Below are 17,407 nucleotides of genomic sequence, written 5' to 3'. Positions count from 1 at the left end.
CAGGGAGCTGTGCCATGTCGACTCTTGTTTTAGTTCTGTACATAGGCACTCAGCATGCAAAGGCAGTGTGTGGATGCCAGGGTACAGGGCCCCTGGGGGTGGCACAATAGGTTCTGCAGCCCTCAGGGGTGTTCTATGGTCACCATGCCCTGGGTACCTAGGGTACCATTTACTAGGGGCTGACAGGTGGCCAGAGATGCCAATTAGGTCTTTTGTTCAGCATAGTTTTAGGGAAGGAACACAGGCCCTGGGTACCTGGATGACAGGACCCCAGGGCACACTCAGTCAAAGCACATCAGCAGTTCAGAAAAAAAGTGTGGGAATACCAATGCAAGAAAGATGGCACTTTCTCACAGCAGCACATGTGGAAGCTGAATTATTTTTTCAAGTGTGTAGGAAAGTGCCCCTTTTTGACATGGTTGTCCCCACTTTTTGCCTGGTACATGGTGTGAAATTGCACTTGGTTTCTGAAAACCAGGTCCCCAGTGCCAGAGCTCTTTCCCAAAACTGTACACGTGTTCCCCCAATCTGGCACAATCCTTATCACACTCTAAGTCCCTAGTAAATGGTACCCTGGTACCTAGGGCCTGGGGTACTAAAGAGGGCCCCTAAGGGTTACAGCACGAATTGTGCCACCAAAAGGGACCTCTGACCAAGCACATGACCAACTGCAATTGCAGACTGCTTGACTTGGTGCAGACAAAAGTTAAAATACAACATGTCACACATCCCTGTATGACATGTGCCCTACCAGTGCATATGATATTTATAAGTCACCCTGACAGCCCTAGGGCAGGGTGCTTAATATCATATGAGGGGGCATATCTGCATGAGCAGACATGCCCCTGTGCGGGTCAGCCCTATTGTTGCCAGTGCAAGTGACCAGGGAAGCCATCTTAAACCATGTATTGGACACTGGTGAAAACGAGTTCCCCAGCTACATGATGGATTCACAGCAAATAGAGATGTTTGGTACCGAACATCTCAAATTGATAGACCCAAACTGACGCCAGTGTTTGATTTATCAATACATGCACTCAGATGGCACCTTAGAGGTTCCCCCTGAAAAACTACCAGCCTCTGGTGTGGCTGCTGATTGGATTCTGCCAGCCTGCCACACAAGACACTATTCCAACCTCCTCTCAGGAGACCCAGAACAATAGCCTGTCTGGGCAGAGGATGTAACACCCCCTCCCACAGGATGACCTGCTGATTGGCCTCACAGGGCTGGTGAGTTTCAAAGAAACAGCCACGTTTGAAATGCAAATCTGGCTTCCCTCACAGGAGAGGTAGCCACCTGCCCTTGTCCAGAGCCCACTTGGCACCTGGACGTGTGGGAAAATTAGCTAGTCAGGGAGTTATACCACCCCCAGGCTAGTACCACCCCTAACGTAGGCTCTTTGTGAGGTGGACACGATTTTCAGAGCTAGCCATCTTTGCGAGGGCATACCTAGTCTGGGAAGCTGGCTCTGTATATGGTACACAACTACATGGTTATACCGGGCCCAGAGATTCCCCCAAAGGTGTACAGAGCTCAATGGAAACCCAAGTTGCTCTATTAGTGGTAGTGTGGGTGGGCAGCCTTAGGTCTAACACAGAGGAGTATAAGACGTTTATTGCACAACACTGACCACTAAGGGGAAGACAACTCAAAAAGGAGATACACACCACTTTTATAAAAATAAGCTTTGTTTACGTTATTTTAAGACCAAGATCTTCGCAATAAGGTAAGTACGTTTTGCAGGACAAATACTTAGGACTTTCAAAAGTCGACACTTATTGCAGTTTTCAATGAGTTCAATGTTATCCTAGGGAGAAAAACAATAATGTGGTTATACAGGCAAGTATCCAACTTACAGTTACAGTCTTTGGGACCAAAGGTCAGTAAGGGGCAAGGGCCAGGTGAGTAGCAAAACTGCACCGCCAGCGGCACAGGAGCGGCCGAGTGCAGAGGTCAAAATCGGGATTCTGCCAAAAGTGTTTCAATGGATAATGGGAGTGCTTCAAGCCACTCCACAGGTAGGTAAATTGGTTGCAGGGGCCCAGCATAGGGGGTTATACCAAGCACGCGGAGGGGGCACAAAGCAGCACCAAACATACACCACCAGTGGCACTGGGGCGGTCGGCGCAGGGTGCAAATTCGGCATTGGGCACCCAATGCTTTTCAATATAGAACTAGCTTTGGACAAACAGGCTGCAGGCGTCACACTGGAGGTTGCAGAAGGGAGAGCAGCAGAGGTAAGTAGAGATGTAGGGGGTTGTGGGGACCCCATCGATTCAGCTCACCAAGGCCCAGGGGCTTCAGGTGCAGGGGTGCCTTTCGATGTCGGATTTTTCTTACCTGAGCCAGTCGCGGTCAGGGGGAGCCCTGGATTCAGGCTGCAGACGTTGTGTAGTCCAGGAGGGGGTCGGCCAACGCTTGACTTGAGGTCAGGATTGCTTGGGAACCTGTTCTAAGTCGGTGGTCTACCTGGACACGGGCCAGAGGTGTCTGGTGCAGAGTGGGACTTGCGGATCCGGAGGGCACTGGAGTCCTTTGTGTAGGTTTTTTGGGGACGGACCCGCTGTCCTAGGAAGGCTTTGGGCTTTGTCGTAGGGCAGGCAGTTTTTCTCAGGTTCAGGAAGTCGCTGGCTGCTGGACCGGAGTCATCCTATTTGCAGGGTCTTTGAAGCCGGTAGGGCTGGGGCCAAGTGATTCTTTGTCCCTCACAGGTCAGCAGGGAACTAGTTTTCAGGTCTGGGGGAGCCACCTAAATACATACTTTTGGGGCATTTAAGGGGAGGAGCGGGTAAGGCTAATTGACACCTTACCTGGGTTGCCTACACCCTCAATTATCCCACCCTCCTGTGGGATGGGGCACAAACCTAGCCCTGACTGGAGGGGCCTCCACATCTCAAGATGTAAGGGGTTAAAGATGTGCTTTACCTCACCCTCCTCAGAGGTGGGAACACCTATTCTCCTAAGTTTTCCCTACGGTTTTTCTGCCCAAAATGGGGGTGTAAGCCAGGGGCTGCCATCTGCTGCTAGCAGCAGAGGCTGGGGGTCGCATTACAAAGGCGGCAGCCTTTGAAGCTTCCCCTCTCGAGCACTGTGCCCATCCTGGGGGTGGAGGCGTGACACCTCCGCCCAGGATGTGCTTCATTTCTGGTCCCAGAGAGCAAAGGCTCTCGACCCAGGAGTCCAGAAACATGTCTGGTGGTGGCAGGCTGCCTAAAGCCAGTGTGACCACACCAGGATTGGTAGGTTTTCAATGGGCACCTATAAGGTGCCCTCTGGGTAAGTTTTGCAATACATCCTACACTAGCATCAGTGAGGGCTTTAGAGTAGTAGTTTAATACCAACCAGTCCTATGTGTAGTGAAGTAAACATGGTGCTGTGGAACTCGAGTTGTTGAGTTTCCAGCCCATGTACTCTCTATGGCTTCTCTGTCACTTACAACATTAAGGAATAGATCCTAACATTGTAGGGCATATATGCTCCTGCAGATGTGGCCTCACCTGTGGTATAGTGCACCCTGCATTAGGGTTAGTAAGGCCTGCTAAAGGGGTGACTTACCTATATCTAAGGCAGTGCTAGCTGACATGGCACACATGCATTTTACCTGCACCCGGGCATGCATGCTGCAGTGGCAGTCTGCATGGCCTAGGTTGAGGGGTACCTAGGGGACCCTCTTCAGTCCCAATGCCCTAGGCACCCAGGTACAGTTTACTAGGGACTTATAAGGTGGCCTGAGGGACAATCGTGGAATAGCTTTTAGGGAAGAAGCATTGGCACAGGGGACCTGGTTGTAAGGGAACCTGTGCACTACAATCAAAACCACATCAGTACCAGGCAAAAAGTGGGGGTGAACCATGCAAAAACAGGCACTTTCACACACCTAGGAACTCTGGGACAGGGTTATGTCCACTCACCACAGGAAGTGGTCATATAGGGGTTGCAGTTACCACAAGGGTCAGTAGCCCATTGGCTACTACCCTACAGTCCCCTAACACCATTAAATTCAGTATTTAGGGGAGCCCCTAGCACCAGAAAAGAAGCTCCTGAGGACACAAAGAGCCACGAAAGTAGAAAAGACGGACGAGATCCTGACTTGGTTCGGACCCAGCTGACCTGCTGTCTGCCTTTCTCAGTTTCCTCTCCACCAAAGACTTCTCGTGCTGCAGCTGATGTGCCTTCAAAACTAGGGAGAACTGCCTGCCTTCAATTAAGACCAAGACCACTCGAGGACAGCAGACCTGTTCAAAAGTAACACCAAACAAAAAACTCAGAGGCCTCCGGAACTGCCAAAACCCAATACCTGAAGCAACCACCGCACCAGTCACCTCCGGCCCAAGTTGAAGTGTGCCAACTGTGCCAACAAGCTTCCCCAGCTCGCCAGAGCCCATTGCGGGTTCACCCCTCCTGGACTCCCCGACGCTGCATGCAACCTCTGTACACTAACCCACTCGACCGCAACTGCTCGAGAAGAAAAAACAGAGGCCTAAACACACCTCTGCACCGCAACTCCTGGGCCTTGAAGAAGAGAAACAAAGGTGTCCTATCCCCGAGTATCACAGGATCTGAGCCCACTTGGTGGTTCAGCCCGACTGGCCTCCTGGCCTAGAGCCTGCAGCCTCTTTTTGCAGTGACTGATCCCCGCTAAAACACATTGGGTTCCAAATGCGGATTTGCACCTTGCACCCAGCCGCCCTCGTGCTGCTGCTGGTGGTGCCTTGGACCTTGCTCACCGTTCACCTTAACTCCTAGAGATTGGTCTTGTGAGTCGCTGTATTGTATCTGTTTGTAGAGCTTGATTTTCCTTCCACAGGATAACGTTGAGGAACTCAGGAATTGCAGTGTCCACAATTTGAAACATACTTACCTGAAAGCACAAATCATTAAAGATGGCTGCTGCACTTATGCATGCCTAAGCAGCAACAATCTTAATACTTTATTTTTTAATTTACAGTTCCAAGGCTGGAATGGACATCTGGGAACAGTACATTTTAAAATAAAGTATGCCCCGCACCTGGAAAGAAGTAAGCTGCCCAGCCTACGCATGAAGGAAATAAAAACGTTGTGGCAGGGAACAGAATGAAGAAAGGCGTACACGCCCATGAAGTGCTGAAAGGCACTTAGAAAATATTTCCCATACACTAGCAGTGGAAGGATACAGATCACCCAATTAAAATGCTCATATAGCTATACTCCAGGAATGGGATAAAATCAAGAATAAGGAAGGAAAGTCATTGAGGGAGCAGAAAACTGAGACAATAAAGCCACCCACTCCACAAAGGCTCCCTAAATTTGGGTCAGGAAGAATGGTGTAAGTCCAAAGGGCAGCAGTCAGAGTGCCGATGACTTACACATGTTTCTCTACTGCCCGAAGTTACAGCTCTTCTGGGCGGCAGTAAGTAAGTGTCTGGCTAGTGCTTTAAACCTGCAGATTAAGGTAAGCGCAGTTTTGGTTACTTTTTGAGTTATGGATGTCAAGGCTTTGTTACTTAAGACTCTGCAAAAAAAATGTTTATGCTATGCTTTTAGCGCGTAGGGAGATATGTAAATTGTGGGTATCTCCGACACATCCAATATGGGAGGATTGGCTGAAATCTATGAGTTATATTACTAATTTGGACATTTCGGATCAGGGGAAAAGAAGATATGAATTTTGCACTCCTTTTGTGCGTAGGGGAACATTCTGTTTGGAGGAATCGGTCCAATGATTAAGCCTTCCTCTGCCTCTACTGTGCATAGTATTTTCTGCGCGAGTAGAAGGACATGGGGAAGGGTCTGTGGTGGACAGACGGAGGAGGTCTCGCCAAAAGGTGGCATAGCTGCTGTTTAGGGAGCCTAGACCTTAATACCCTTATCACAGCAAATGAAGTTAGATAACCCAAGGCTGGCAACTATAGAAGGACGAAGGGTGGAAACAAGGCAAATGAGGACAAAAAAAAGCCACCCAATCATGGGCAAGGGGAAGACACAAAGACCACTATGTAGTTTGTAATAGACAATTGGTCTTAGATAACAGAAAATACATAGAGTCCTAAAAGTGCTATTCCACTGCATAAAGCTGCGATTGGTATCACTCAATTAACCTTTAACAGAGAGGCGCAGAGGTGTTCGACTCACCATTAAGTCAGGAGCATGACAAGTGTCACTCGTCTTCACTTTCCACAACAGGAAAGGACTCCCTATCGGCTTGTGGAACACATCTCCAACCAATCCTGGAGCTGCTTCATGCTGTGCAAGCAGCGCCAGGATTGATGGAAACAGGCTCGCCCGTGCTAATATTGAGGCTGGGGGCCTGTGCCAGCAATCCCCATGCTGTTTCACAGTCTTTGGATTGTAGGGTCTACAGTGCTCACGTCAGACAGGACGGCTGTAGACAGCCAGTCCGACATGCGCACCAAAGACCAGTGCTGCCATCCTGCATTTGCAGGAATCAGCCCTGCCCCTGTAGACAACGCGGGCCGATGCGGTGGCAAATAAATAAAATGGCATTCACATGCCATTTTATTTATTGTGTTTGCGTGCTGTACTCTCAGCAGGCGGGCAACGCTCCTCTGCTCCGGAGGAGGAGCCATCCTCGACAGAGCATTGTTGAGCCAAAGGCAACACACAAAAAAAAAAAAAGAACATGAGGCACTCAGCTTGCTGAGGATCAACCTGCTTTTACTTGCACCAGGTAATGAACATAGCCTTAGGACATTGATTTGTAGAAGGGCAGCAAGCAGCCAAAATAACATACACCTCCTCCGACAGAAGATCAGATCCTCTCAGCTGGTTCCACTCAAACTCCACACATGGGGGTGTCAAAGGAGGAGATTTGGGACCACCCTGCCCTCTTGTTGAGAAAACAGATCCTTGTGAAGAGCCAGCCGAAGCCAGAGGAAGCTGCTGAGGGTCAGCGCTTTTGAGTGCAGACACTCTTGGGCCACTTGGGGGCCACCAGAATCATCAGCTGTTGTAAAGGTAAAGTCTTCTGATGTCTTTCAGGACACACAGGATGAACAGCAATGGCGGACATGTATACCAGAGGCTGGAATCCTGTGCTTTTCGGAGACTCTTCAGGAGGAAATGATACAGTGCCCCAGAGGCAGCAAAGAGTGCTTTCAAAGATGGCAAAAATATCTAGCGAGGGAATGCCCCAGTGTATGAATATACCCTGTCCCATCTCTGGATTTAGATGCCACTCATGGTACTACAAGATGACGCCTGTGGAGCTCGTCCGCCCTGATATTGAGGGATGCAGACAGGTGGTTCGCTGTCAACGTATCCTTGAGACGCTCCAGGCACCACCACAGCTTCACTGCTTTAAGACACAGTGCTCAGGCCCCACTGTGCAATGCATGTTGCAGTACCACAAACAAGACTGGAATATTTATCAAAAATATTATTCAATTGGGACTATAGACTTCAGGTCAGTATATTCCAAGCACAGATTCATTAACATGTGCTAATCACCGACTGAAGCCTTTAAAGCACGTCTGCCAGGCTCATCCACTTCTAGGGTTTGATGGAAATCCTTGCGGCCCAAGAGACCTACGGTATTAGAATGTTTGACAGAATAAAGGCTATCCAGGTTGTCAAATCCAGGGAGGATGAAGAGAACCTGCAGAGAAACCATCTTTTGCAGACTCACAGGGTCGTCAATGGGCATTCTTTATCTTGCATCCAGCGCCCCACAACGTACGTCATACAGCACACTAACACGCCAGATGCACTTAAGGGAATGTTAAGACCCAGGTCATAAGGGTCTGTGCAGGTTCAACAAGGGAGTCAAGCCTAACCCACCCTGGACTATGATAGAGGTTCACTTGCAGCAATTGTTCCAGGAGTCTAAAATCAGATTTAAAATGTTTGTGGTTTAATGTGGAGCAACTCTGCTGGGCTGTTACATTCACTGGCTCAAAACCTTAAGGGAAGAGAAGATATGGGGAAGGGAAGTAAGAGCTTTTCACAGCCATGCTGGAACTAATGGCCCTCAAAATAGCAAACTGATTTACATCAAAGCATTTCCTGGTCAGGAATTTGGAAAATAACAGATTGAGAAAAGAGAAGCGCCAGTCCTTTGAAATATATTGTAAAAACATGGAATAAATGATTAAATTAACGTCAGATAAAACCATGTGAGAGAGAGAGTTCAGTTTTGAATGCTTACCTGGGGAGGGAATTTCAAGGTCTGTTGTCTGCTGAACATTAGTCCGACCAGGTCTGGGGTCAAAGGCGGGAACCAAAGCAGAGAACTGGCGTTTCAGTACGTAGTCATCATCCCAAGTTCTGCGACGCCCACCCTTTGTCTCATACTCCTCTTCCTCCTGGCAGTTAAAATAAAAAGTTACTTAAATATATGTATTCAAGGATCTTTACACATCACTGTAACACCACAAGCAAAGTGCAGGGCCATTAATCATTACACATCTTCCTGCATAAAGCCTGAACATTCTCCTTCACAAAGTACTTTACATAGTCTTATACAAACAACTGCAAACCTCTGTGCATCAGCACAAAGACCCTTAAACCACTGCACACATCAAACATTGACGCGCTAACCAGTTGAACAGGGAAATGTACTATCCTTGTAACTCATGATTACAGACTGAGGTTATGTCAGATTTGAATAAAGTGCATTACTCTGTCATTTAGTGCCTGGTTTGAAATAACAACTTCAAACATTCTTATAAGAGAATCTATTCATAGGGGTTTCTGTCGCTTGAGAGTAGAATGAGCTCAAGCACATCCAAGCCATTCCCTTTACACTGGAATCATGAAAAGATTGGTTTAGCATTTACATGAAATCATCTGGGCCTTCATATCATCTTCCCAGCATATGGGGAGGGTGGGCAGGTCACTTAAAAGGACAGAATATGTGGTAAAATGTTTGTATTAAAATAACCTCTTAATTCACTCACTGGCATGGGAAAGTTTAGCAATTTGCCGTCTCCAGGTCAGTTGTCCCTTGCATGTGGTGTCTGCTTTGTCTTCATCATGGCCACTTTGCACCTGCACCAAGCGGTTCTATTTTCCCTCTGCCCACTGCACCCTGTCCATCTACCTCGAGGCCAGAGCAGTGATAAAGCGAGCGTTTCTTTTTTTATAACTAACTTTGTATTGGTTTTTGTCATAGCAATACACAAGAACTTCATCAGGCAGGAAACCTCCCCTTTGTACCACCTACCCCAAACCAATCCCTGCTGCCATCTCGCCCGTCAACCGCCAGTTCTAGCAATAATCTTTAACCCAAAGAATTCCCACCATCTGCCCCAAATACTGGCATGTATCTCAGGGCATTCTCTAGCCTTTCTATTCCAGCATTGTGGGTGGACTGGTGGCTCTTCATCAGCGTGCAGTCACTCTCTTGGCCAGCACGGTCGCCAACACCACCACAGTAGGTTCCCCTCACCCCCCAGGTCATCCAGCAACCCTGGTAATTGCAACCTGGGGTCAGGTTGATGTGTCTGCAAAGCACTCAGTTGAGGGGTTTGGCTGTTAAACTCCAATAGCTGGCGATGTCTGGGCATTGCCATGTCCTATGAAAGAAATTTGCGTCCAAATGGGGGCACCAGAAACTTTGGGTTCAGAAAGCCTAACCCGTGCCACAGGTGGTGTGGTGTAAGGTATGTGATCTGTACGTAGCACAGCTGAATCAGCAGCAGTCTGTAGGCTATTGCAATCTTTGGGTGGCCTGGTTTGCTTCCCGCCAGTTAACGGCGTGTAGGGGGTCCAACCCCCCCATTTCTGTTACAGGGGTACAAACCTATTTGAGGTGTTTCTTTATGAATGAGTGATAGGTCTTAGATACCCCTCCGTGGCTGAGGCCACACATCCTCAGTAGGGCCTCCAGCATGCTGTATTCCGGTAGATTAGAAGGCACTGATCAATGACATGTCAATGCGTGCCAAATCTGTAAGTATTTGTGGAATTGAGTGTGTGCAACTTTATATTGTGTCTAATTCGGCAAACGTTTTCATATGGGATCCTGCCCATACATCCTCAAGTGTAACAAATCTGGTCCCATTAGCCAAATTCCTGCAGCTGTGAAACGTGGCTCAATCAGTGACCACTCCATAATGGGGTTTGTTGGGTCAGCTTCCTATTCAATCCCGTAAATCGGAGTGTTGGCTGCCAGCTGAGTAACACCTCCCTCGTACACTCGGGGAGGTGAGACGGGAGGGGGGTGCCGTATAGGTAGTGCATCATATTGCCTGGGCTGTTTAGGTCCAGCTCTGATCGGTAGGATGGATCGCTCCTTCCACAGGTAAGCCAGTTGCTTATGACCAGGAGTTGTAAGACCTGGTAACACTGTTCCGCATCTGTCATCCCCATTTCCCCTTACGTCGACTCTCAGCATTTGTCCCAGGAGAGAAGCGGGTTCATCCACCCCACAGAGGAATGGATGAGCGCATTGAGAGGCCAAGTGATTTTTAATTAGAGCCAGCATAGTGGTGGTGTGTCAGGGAGGCCAAGTCGAACTGCCCGATCGGTCGGAATTTCCACAGCAGCATCCTACCACTGTTTGCAGAGCAGGGCACAGCTGCCGATTCATATCTGTGGGTGCCAATTGGTCCTCACTGTCCTCACTGGGGAAGTGCAATGCAGGCAGGCTGCTTCAGGGGCCACTCCCCGCCCTGGCCTCCTAACAATCCCAGGTCTTTCTGGGGCATGCTAGTTAGGACTCTACCTCCTTTTCTGGTGGAGTTGGATCTTGTCACAGGCTGCCATTGGGTTCAAAGTGTGTAATCAGATCTAAGACGTTCCTGTGCATTGGTATTTGGTCAAGGACAGGTTATACGGATGATTACTGTTGGTTTATCATTGTAGTCAGAGAAGCCACACAATCACTCCGGCTTCTTGGTGCTCGGCCAGCAGCGCCCCCAGGGATTTGGGTTGTTGAAACAAAATCAGAGAATAGACAGTAACAACAAAGATGTCTGAAGGCAGCGAGTATAGTTGAGATGAGAAAGCCTTTACGAACCAGATGTCAAAGTAAGAAAATTGTGGACCATCACTATGCCATGACCTTTGTAAAGACCCTAGAGACCTAGGTCAGGCCGAACGGCAAAAGAGTAACTGGGAGAGGTCTGGCCCCACAAAGCACAGATACTTCCCTGTTAGCCTGCGGGATCAGTACACAAAGGTACGCTTCCCGTAGGTCTAATACCATCCATTAATTGGGACCAATGCCAACTAGTTGAGCTTCATCTTTAACCTCTTCGCTGCTGATGACGAGCTCAGCTCGTCATCAGCTACGGCGGTCGTGTGCTGATGACGAGCTGAGCTCGTCACATAACGCGGCTTTTTGAAAATTGCTGCACACAGCGGGAAAAGCCGCCGCAGCGATGTGGTTATAGAAGAGTTCAAGACTTTAATGGCCAAAATCAGTCTCAGCCCATTGTCCTTCGTGGGAACCAGAAAGTACCAGGATTAGAAACACAGGGATTTCAATGCTGTGGGTATGATTTCATTTGTTTCCCAGGTACGCAACATCACCTCTTGAGACAAAATATGAGTGTGATCTACGAACGTCTTAGCAAATACCAGAGGAGCACGCAAAAAGAGAAGACCAGAAACTTGTCGAAGAATTTGAAGAAGCCACTTGTCTGGCATAATGGAGTGCAAATGTGATAGTCCAAGCTGGATTCAACCCCTACAGAAAAGTCCGCAAATGGCTGAGAGGCGCAAAACTAAAAGGGCGTGTCAGAAGCAGCACCTGACAAGGCGAAGGACTGCTGCTTTTAGTTATCTCTTTCCCTACCATCAACCCTGCCCCGAAAATTACAGAAAGACTGAACGGTTTACAATGACTGCCTCTGACAATAGGCAAGACATTTAAATATACTCTGAATGTTCGGGATCATTGATGAAACTATCAGGCGGGTGAAAGCAACCCAGAGGAACGAGATGGAGCTCTTCTATCCCTAATGAGACCAGAGCAGAATTAACCTCATCATCAAACAATCAACCCCGCCAAAAGGCATATTCATTAGTCAAACATTGATTACCCAGAAAAACCAGGTGGTACGCACCCAAGCCTATTGTCTAATGACTTCATATAACAAGGCGAGGGAGTGTTGTACGCGGACACTCAGGCGGATACGTCCTCCTCTAATACTAAGTAATTCAATCAAAAGGATCCACCATATAGAACGGACAACACAGATGCCCACAGCTTGGTGCACCCTATCTTGCTATTGAGGCAGAACTTGAAAAAACACTTCACCAAGTCTTGGCCATCTTCTACTGTCAGTGCACAGGAATTTCATAAGTGCACATCCTAAGGAGGCAGAATCACCCTCTCCATGTCACAAAGAGTGTGAGTTTAGTGACCTACAGGACGAACAACATTCCATGATCGGAGCACAAGTCTAGCAAAAGAAAATATTCTTTTGCCCATAGTGTATTTTCTTTGTTTCTCTGTCCGCTGAACCAGTGCGAAAAGAATTTGGATAGACTCTGCTCAGACATGCCTTAACTACAAGGCTCTCTAATGGGTAGAGGCAGCCGGGTGCTAGCGGATGATTCCCCTTCCGATGCTGGAGGGTTGAGTCCAGCCTCGGGGGGTGCCCCCTAGCGGCCTTCAGGTCTGCAGGTTTCATTCCTCTACTTATTCACACAGTTGGGGATGGGGTCTTTTGGGATCTGTGCCTGATGGCTATGCTGGGAGGGGCAGTACCCCTGGTCTACTCCTCTGTTGTGCACGCCGCACTCCTGTGGTCTTCTGGCCATTTTCTAGGAGATGCACATCCCTTGCTCAGCATGTTGAGTCCGTTATTCTCTCTAACTGTACCTCCATGAGGCAAACTAATTACTGCTAACTTGCCTCTGTGTTAAGCCTGCCAGTGTTTTTTTTATTCTTATATGAATCGGTTTGTCGTGATGTACTGTAAAATCTTAATAAAAAAATATTTTTTTTTTAAACTATAAGGCTCCCTTGAGTAGGATTCTGCATCATAAAAGTGCGATTACCTGGGGCAGGTCTGTGCTGTCTGGCAATCAGGCAACTCACAGGCAGGGTTGAGCAAGTTGAGAACTGTGCAACGGAAAGGGTCTCAGTCAAGCCTTCATTAAATGGCAATAAGAGCTCTTAAGCAGCGTGCCCAGGCCGCAAGATTCTGTCCTAAATGTCTACTGTAGGTAAATGCAAGTCTATCACCTCTGTGGCTTTCGGTACCAACAACTCAAAGCACTTTCTAGTGAAAGGGCCAATACGGCCATATTCAATTCCGTCTCTGGTGAACTGTCCAGACCAGTGATGTTTTGTAGGTTATGACATCAGCCGGCACCAGTGTAATGACTGGATGAGCAAATGGTCCACAGCCTCATCGTTGTTTTCATTTTGGACATTGTGTGCCCTACCGGAAGACAGTTTTGGATCCACAACTGGAATCTAAAGGGAACTAGTACTTGATCTTCTGATACTGGGCACAGTGCCAACAAAGAACTGGAAAAGCCTGCAGTAAGGAAGTTGACATATGGCCGGATGCCAGGGGCACGGGGGAGTCTGCATCAAGTGAGGATCTGCCAGCAGAAGCCTCATTGGAAATCCGAACAGATCTGTGATGCTCAAAAGTGCAGTACCTTCTTGCAGTGTTCGCTGTGTTGAAGGCGCCCCCGATAGTGGCTAATCATTATTTATTTAGAAAGTTTTATATAGCGCGAACATGACCACCAAGGGTATCAGAGCGCTTTACAGTTTATGCATCAAGAAGGGTACAAGCAAACAAAACAAACAAAACAATCTACAAAGCCTAGAATTCACACTCTTAAAATGTCAGACATTCTTGTAAGCCAGGCAGCTGGGCCACAATTCAATGGCTATGGCCCCAGTGTCAAATGGAGAAGCCAGACTGAGGCAGAAATTTCTTCATCAGGAGCCCTTTGACTTTTTTTTTTTTTTAAGAGGACAGTGGAAGGCTTCACCTTGACTTCTGGGGAAGAAAGTTCCAGATTCTTAGAGCCATACCGGAGAAGGCTCGATTGTAGGTCTTTTTTTTCTTGAATTTTTGTGGTTTGAGCAATATGGTGCTGGCGCTTCTAGAGGCTCTCGAACCACATGAGACCTCCAGTTTCTGAGCGAGGTCAAGCGGGGTCTTGAAGTCGATAGCTTTGTGTGCCATCCATGCAATTGTTCACTGTATCCAAGCTTCATATAGAAGCTAATTCAGGGCCAGCAAGTCCGTAGAAATATGGTTGTATTTTTTGGTCCCAGTTATCAGCCTCGCAGCAGAATTGAGGGCAACCCTAAGAGGAGCCATCTTCACTCTGGGCAAGCCGCAAAGCGTTGCGCTACCATAGTCCAGCTTTGAGATCACTAATGCTTGCAGTGCAAGCTTTAGGCCATGAGCAGGGATATAGGGTCTAAGTTTCCTTAGGATGCGGTGTTGGAAGTTCGCTTCTTCGGTGAGGGAACTAATGGGCTTCTGCATGTTCAGACTTTTGTCTAATATAATCCCCAGAGAGGTTGCAGAATCCACGAGGTGAGGTCTACAGTTAAGAGCAGTAAGCTGATTCAACCATTGTTCCATGCCCTGAGATTTTTTGAGGGGTGAGATTAGAGGAATTCCGTTTTTAGAGCATATAGCTTCAGGTGGTTACGTGTCAGCCAGCTTTGTGTTTCCAGCAGGACTGAGTTGAGGGACTGAATGTCCTCGGGGAAGGCGATCTTCAGGTATAGGTGGGTATCATTCGCATACATGTGATAATGAATGATCGATGTTTTCAGAATTTCTGTCAGAGGCTCCATGAACAGGCTAAAGAGCGTGGGAAAAAGGGCTGAACCCTGGGGAACCCCCCCCAGAGTGACCGGTGCAGAATGGGATGGGATAAGGATTGGTTCACCTTGAAGCATTGGGATCTGTTCTGAAGGAACGAAGAGAACCCTTTTAGTACAGGCCCAGACAGCCCTATCCTGTGTTCCAGGAGGTCAATTAGGTTACCGTGTTTGACAGTATTGAATGCTCAAAAGGTCAAAAAGGATCAATAAGCACGACTCATTATGGTCCAACATTCTTAGCGCATCCTCGACAATGTGCGTTAGCGCAGACTCTGCACTATGGCCTAGGCGGAAACCTGATTGGCATTGGTCCAGGAGTTGGAAATGGTCGATGTGGTTACAGAGTTGGGCAAGCACACATTTCTCCAGGAGCTTTGCTAAGGTGGGGATGTTAGAGATTGGGCAAAAGTTATGAAGGTCCGTGGGATCAGCAGATGGTTTCTTTAGAATCAGGGTAACTGGACCCGATTTTAGGCAATCCTGAATAGTACCTTGTCGTAGTGATGCATTGACGATCGTAACCAAAGTGTTGGTAAGGAGGATCTAAATTCGGGGGTAAGGTTTGGTGGCAGAGGGTCGTTGTAGTGATTGGAAGGTTTCAAAGTCGCCAGCATTTTGCGTATAGTGCATTCATCCAAGGTTTGGAACATACTCCAGGATGCATTGTTTTTGGGGAGATAGGCTGTGCAGGGTCAGTGATATCCAACCCTAGGGGACGGAGGGTGTTCAGAGGACTGATCTACAGGTGATGAAGGGCAGAGCGTAATTCCGTTTCAATCTTAATAGTCTTATCCGTGAAGAAATCAGCGAATTCTTCACAGTTGGGCAATGTCCCTTGACCCAGTGACGAGAGATTAGGATGACTGTTAGCTTGGGACTTGATGAGTTCGAACAGTTTTTTTGGACGGTTTTTTGCATGCTCTAGTTGAGTTCTAAAATAGGTGGTCTTAGAGCATCTGATGCGTTTATTGTGTATGCTTCTCAGAGATTTTAAATGGTAGAGATGTTGGAGGGAGGGGATGGGATCTCCATAACCTTTCCGCAAGTCTTACATTCCTATTTCGGAATTAAGACTATCATTGAACCACGGTTTGTAGAGTTTAGAGGACATTTCTTTAAGCTGTAGTGGTTTAGTCATTGGCTACTAACAGATTGTTGCCAAAGGTTTTGCCCTCAGGGAACAATTTTAGTCCCAGTTTCCAGTGGGATTCTGCAAGGAGCTTTACCATGTGTTCCATCTACTCCCAATGTTATTTTTAATACCTGGCAAGGAGACCCATCAAGTGGGCAATAAGCCAGTGTGTGGTTGACCCAAGTGCTCCTCGCCTGCCTGCTATGTCAATCTTAAGACTCCTTGTCAAACGCGCCTCCTGTGGTCTGAGCAGAGGCTCTCTCACAGGCAGTATCATGAGCTACCATAGAGTCTGGGGCAGTCTGCTCCCTAAAATAAGCTGGGTCATCTGGAGCAGGCTTGTATTTTTGTTCCCTAAAGAAGAGTTTTCCACTATAGCCTTTGACAGGCTCTTCATAAATTAAATGTGAAGATAGTGTACCGTCTGTTCAGGTATGGACAAGGTGTTCAGTAGAAACTACATACCAATGTACAGGATTCAAGCCGCCATCCCAAAACACAAGTTTGCTCGCAAAAAAACGTCTGCATATAGAAAGCTCTCAAACCAGACATGTTAAAAATGCCCTTCCCAAACAAGTCAGTGCAAAGGACATTGTTTTCAAAACCTTTATGCAGTCAAAGGATGCCGCTCACTCCAAGCCTTAGACTTGATCATTTAGTGTTGTGCAAGCTTGCATGAAATGCTCTAAACCATATTGAAAGGGGCTTTAGAGTTTGAGCTATGGTTTCACTTGGTTACCAAAGATTGACTTTGTATCATCACGGTGGCCCTAAGGCAAGGAAGGTAGGCGAGCAAGAGCACACACTGAGAATTTGACAAGCAGATACTCAACATACCATGACTTCTTCATATTCCTGATCTTCCTGATTGTCGTCTTCATTCTCGTCATCTTCCTCATCTGGCTCGGGCAGATCCTCATCATCATCAAGCTCAGCCAAGAGAGTGCTAGCACGGCAGCTGTCTAGGAAATCTAGGCACGGGGAGACAGTCGTATTTAATAGAGTGCTAGCTCTGCAGCTGTCCAGGAAATCTAGTTTTGGGGAAACATGTTATATTTAATAGGCATGCTTGCATGGTAGCAAGACAAGGCAAGAAATGCATTAGTTAAGAAAGCGAGTCAATGTTTCTGAGAATGGAACTGATGATATAGGTTGTGGTTAGAGAAGATCTCACAGCATTGTTTCCTAAGGGGTACAGTTCTTGAGCCACTATATCCAATAAAAGCAAAACCTTCTTCCACAGCCCACCACTCGCAACTACTGCTGAATGAATCAAATGTGGGCTCACCGATCAGGGCGCCTTACAACAAAGCTACAGCCAGAGCAGTGCAAGAAATTCCTCCCACTAGGTTTGTTACATAATTCTAAAAAACAGCCCTAACATGCTTTGGAATCAGCATACCCGGGGCAAAGGCCAGCACATGCAAGCAGATAAGGAAGACCTTTTCCCACTAACTTTTCCTCTGATACGATAGCAATTCCGAAAGTTAAATTCCTTGCAGCATAGATAGGGCCACGG

General features: G+C 47.6%; 1 protein-coding gene across 10 annotated transcripts in view; it reads right to left on the bottom strand.

The window, feature by feature from the left end:
* Positions 1-17,407, bottom strand: part of HECTD1 (HECT domain E3 ubiquitin protein ligase 1) — a 665,243-nt gene that overhangs the window by 179,631 nt on the left and 468,205 nt on the right. For 5 of the 10 annotated variants that reach the window (XM_086936975.1, XM_086936967.1, XM_086936971.1 and 2 more), the window contains exons 27-28: positions 16,726-16,919; positions 8,145-8,301 (exon numbers count right to left, since the gene is read on the bottom strand). In XM_086936975.1, coding sequence (XP_086793101.1) covers positions 8,145-8,301; positions 16,726-16,919 — 351 coding nt within the window. The remainder of the gene's footprint in view (positions 1-8,144; positions 8,302-16,725; positions 16,920-17,407) is intronic. The other 5 variants (XM_086936976.1, XM_086936969.1, XM_086936973.1 and 2 more) reach the window with 1 other exon arrangement.

The sequence above is a fragment of the Lissotriton vulgaris genome, chromosome 9 (assembly GCF_964263255.1).
Source record: "Lissotriton vulgaris chromosome 9, aLisVul1.2, whole genome shotgun sequence".
NCBI lineage: Eukaryota > Metazoa > Chordata > Amphibia > Caudata > Salamandridae > Lissotriton > Lissotriton vulgaris.
The sequence above is the reverse complement of the archived record's forward strand: the minus strand, read 5'-3'. Positions and strand labels throughout refer to the sequence as shown.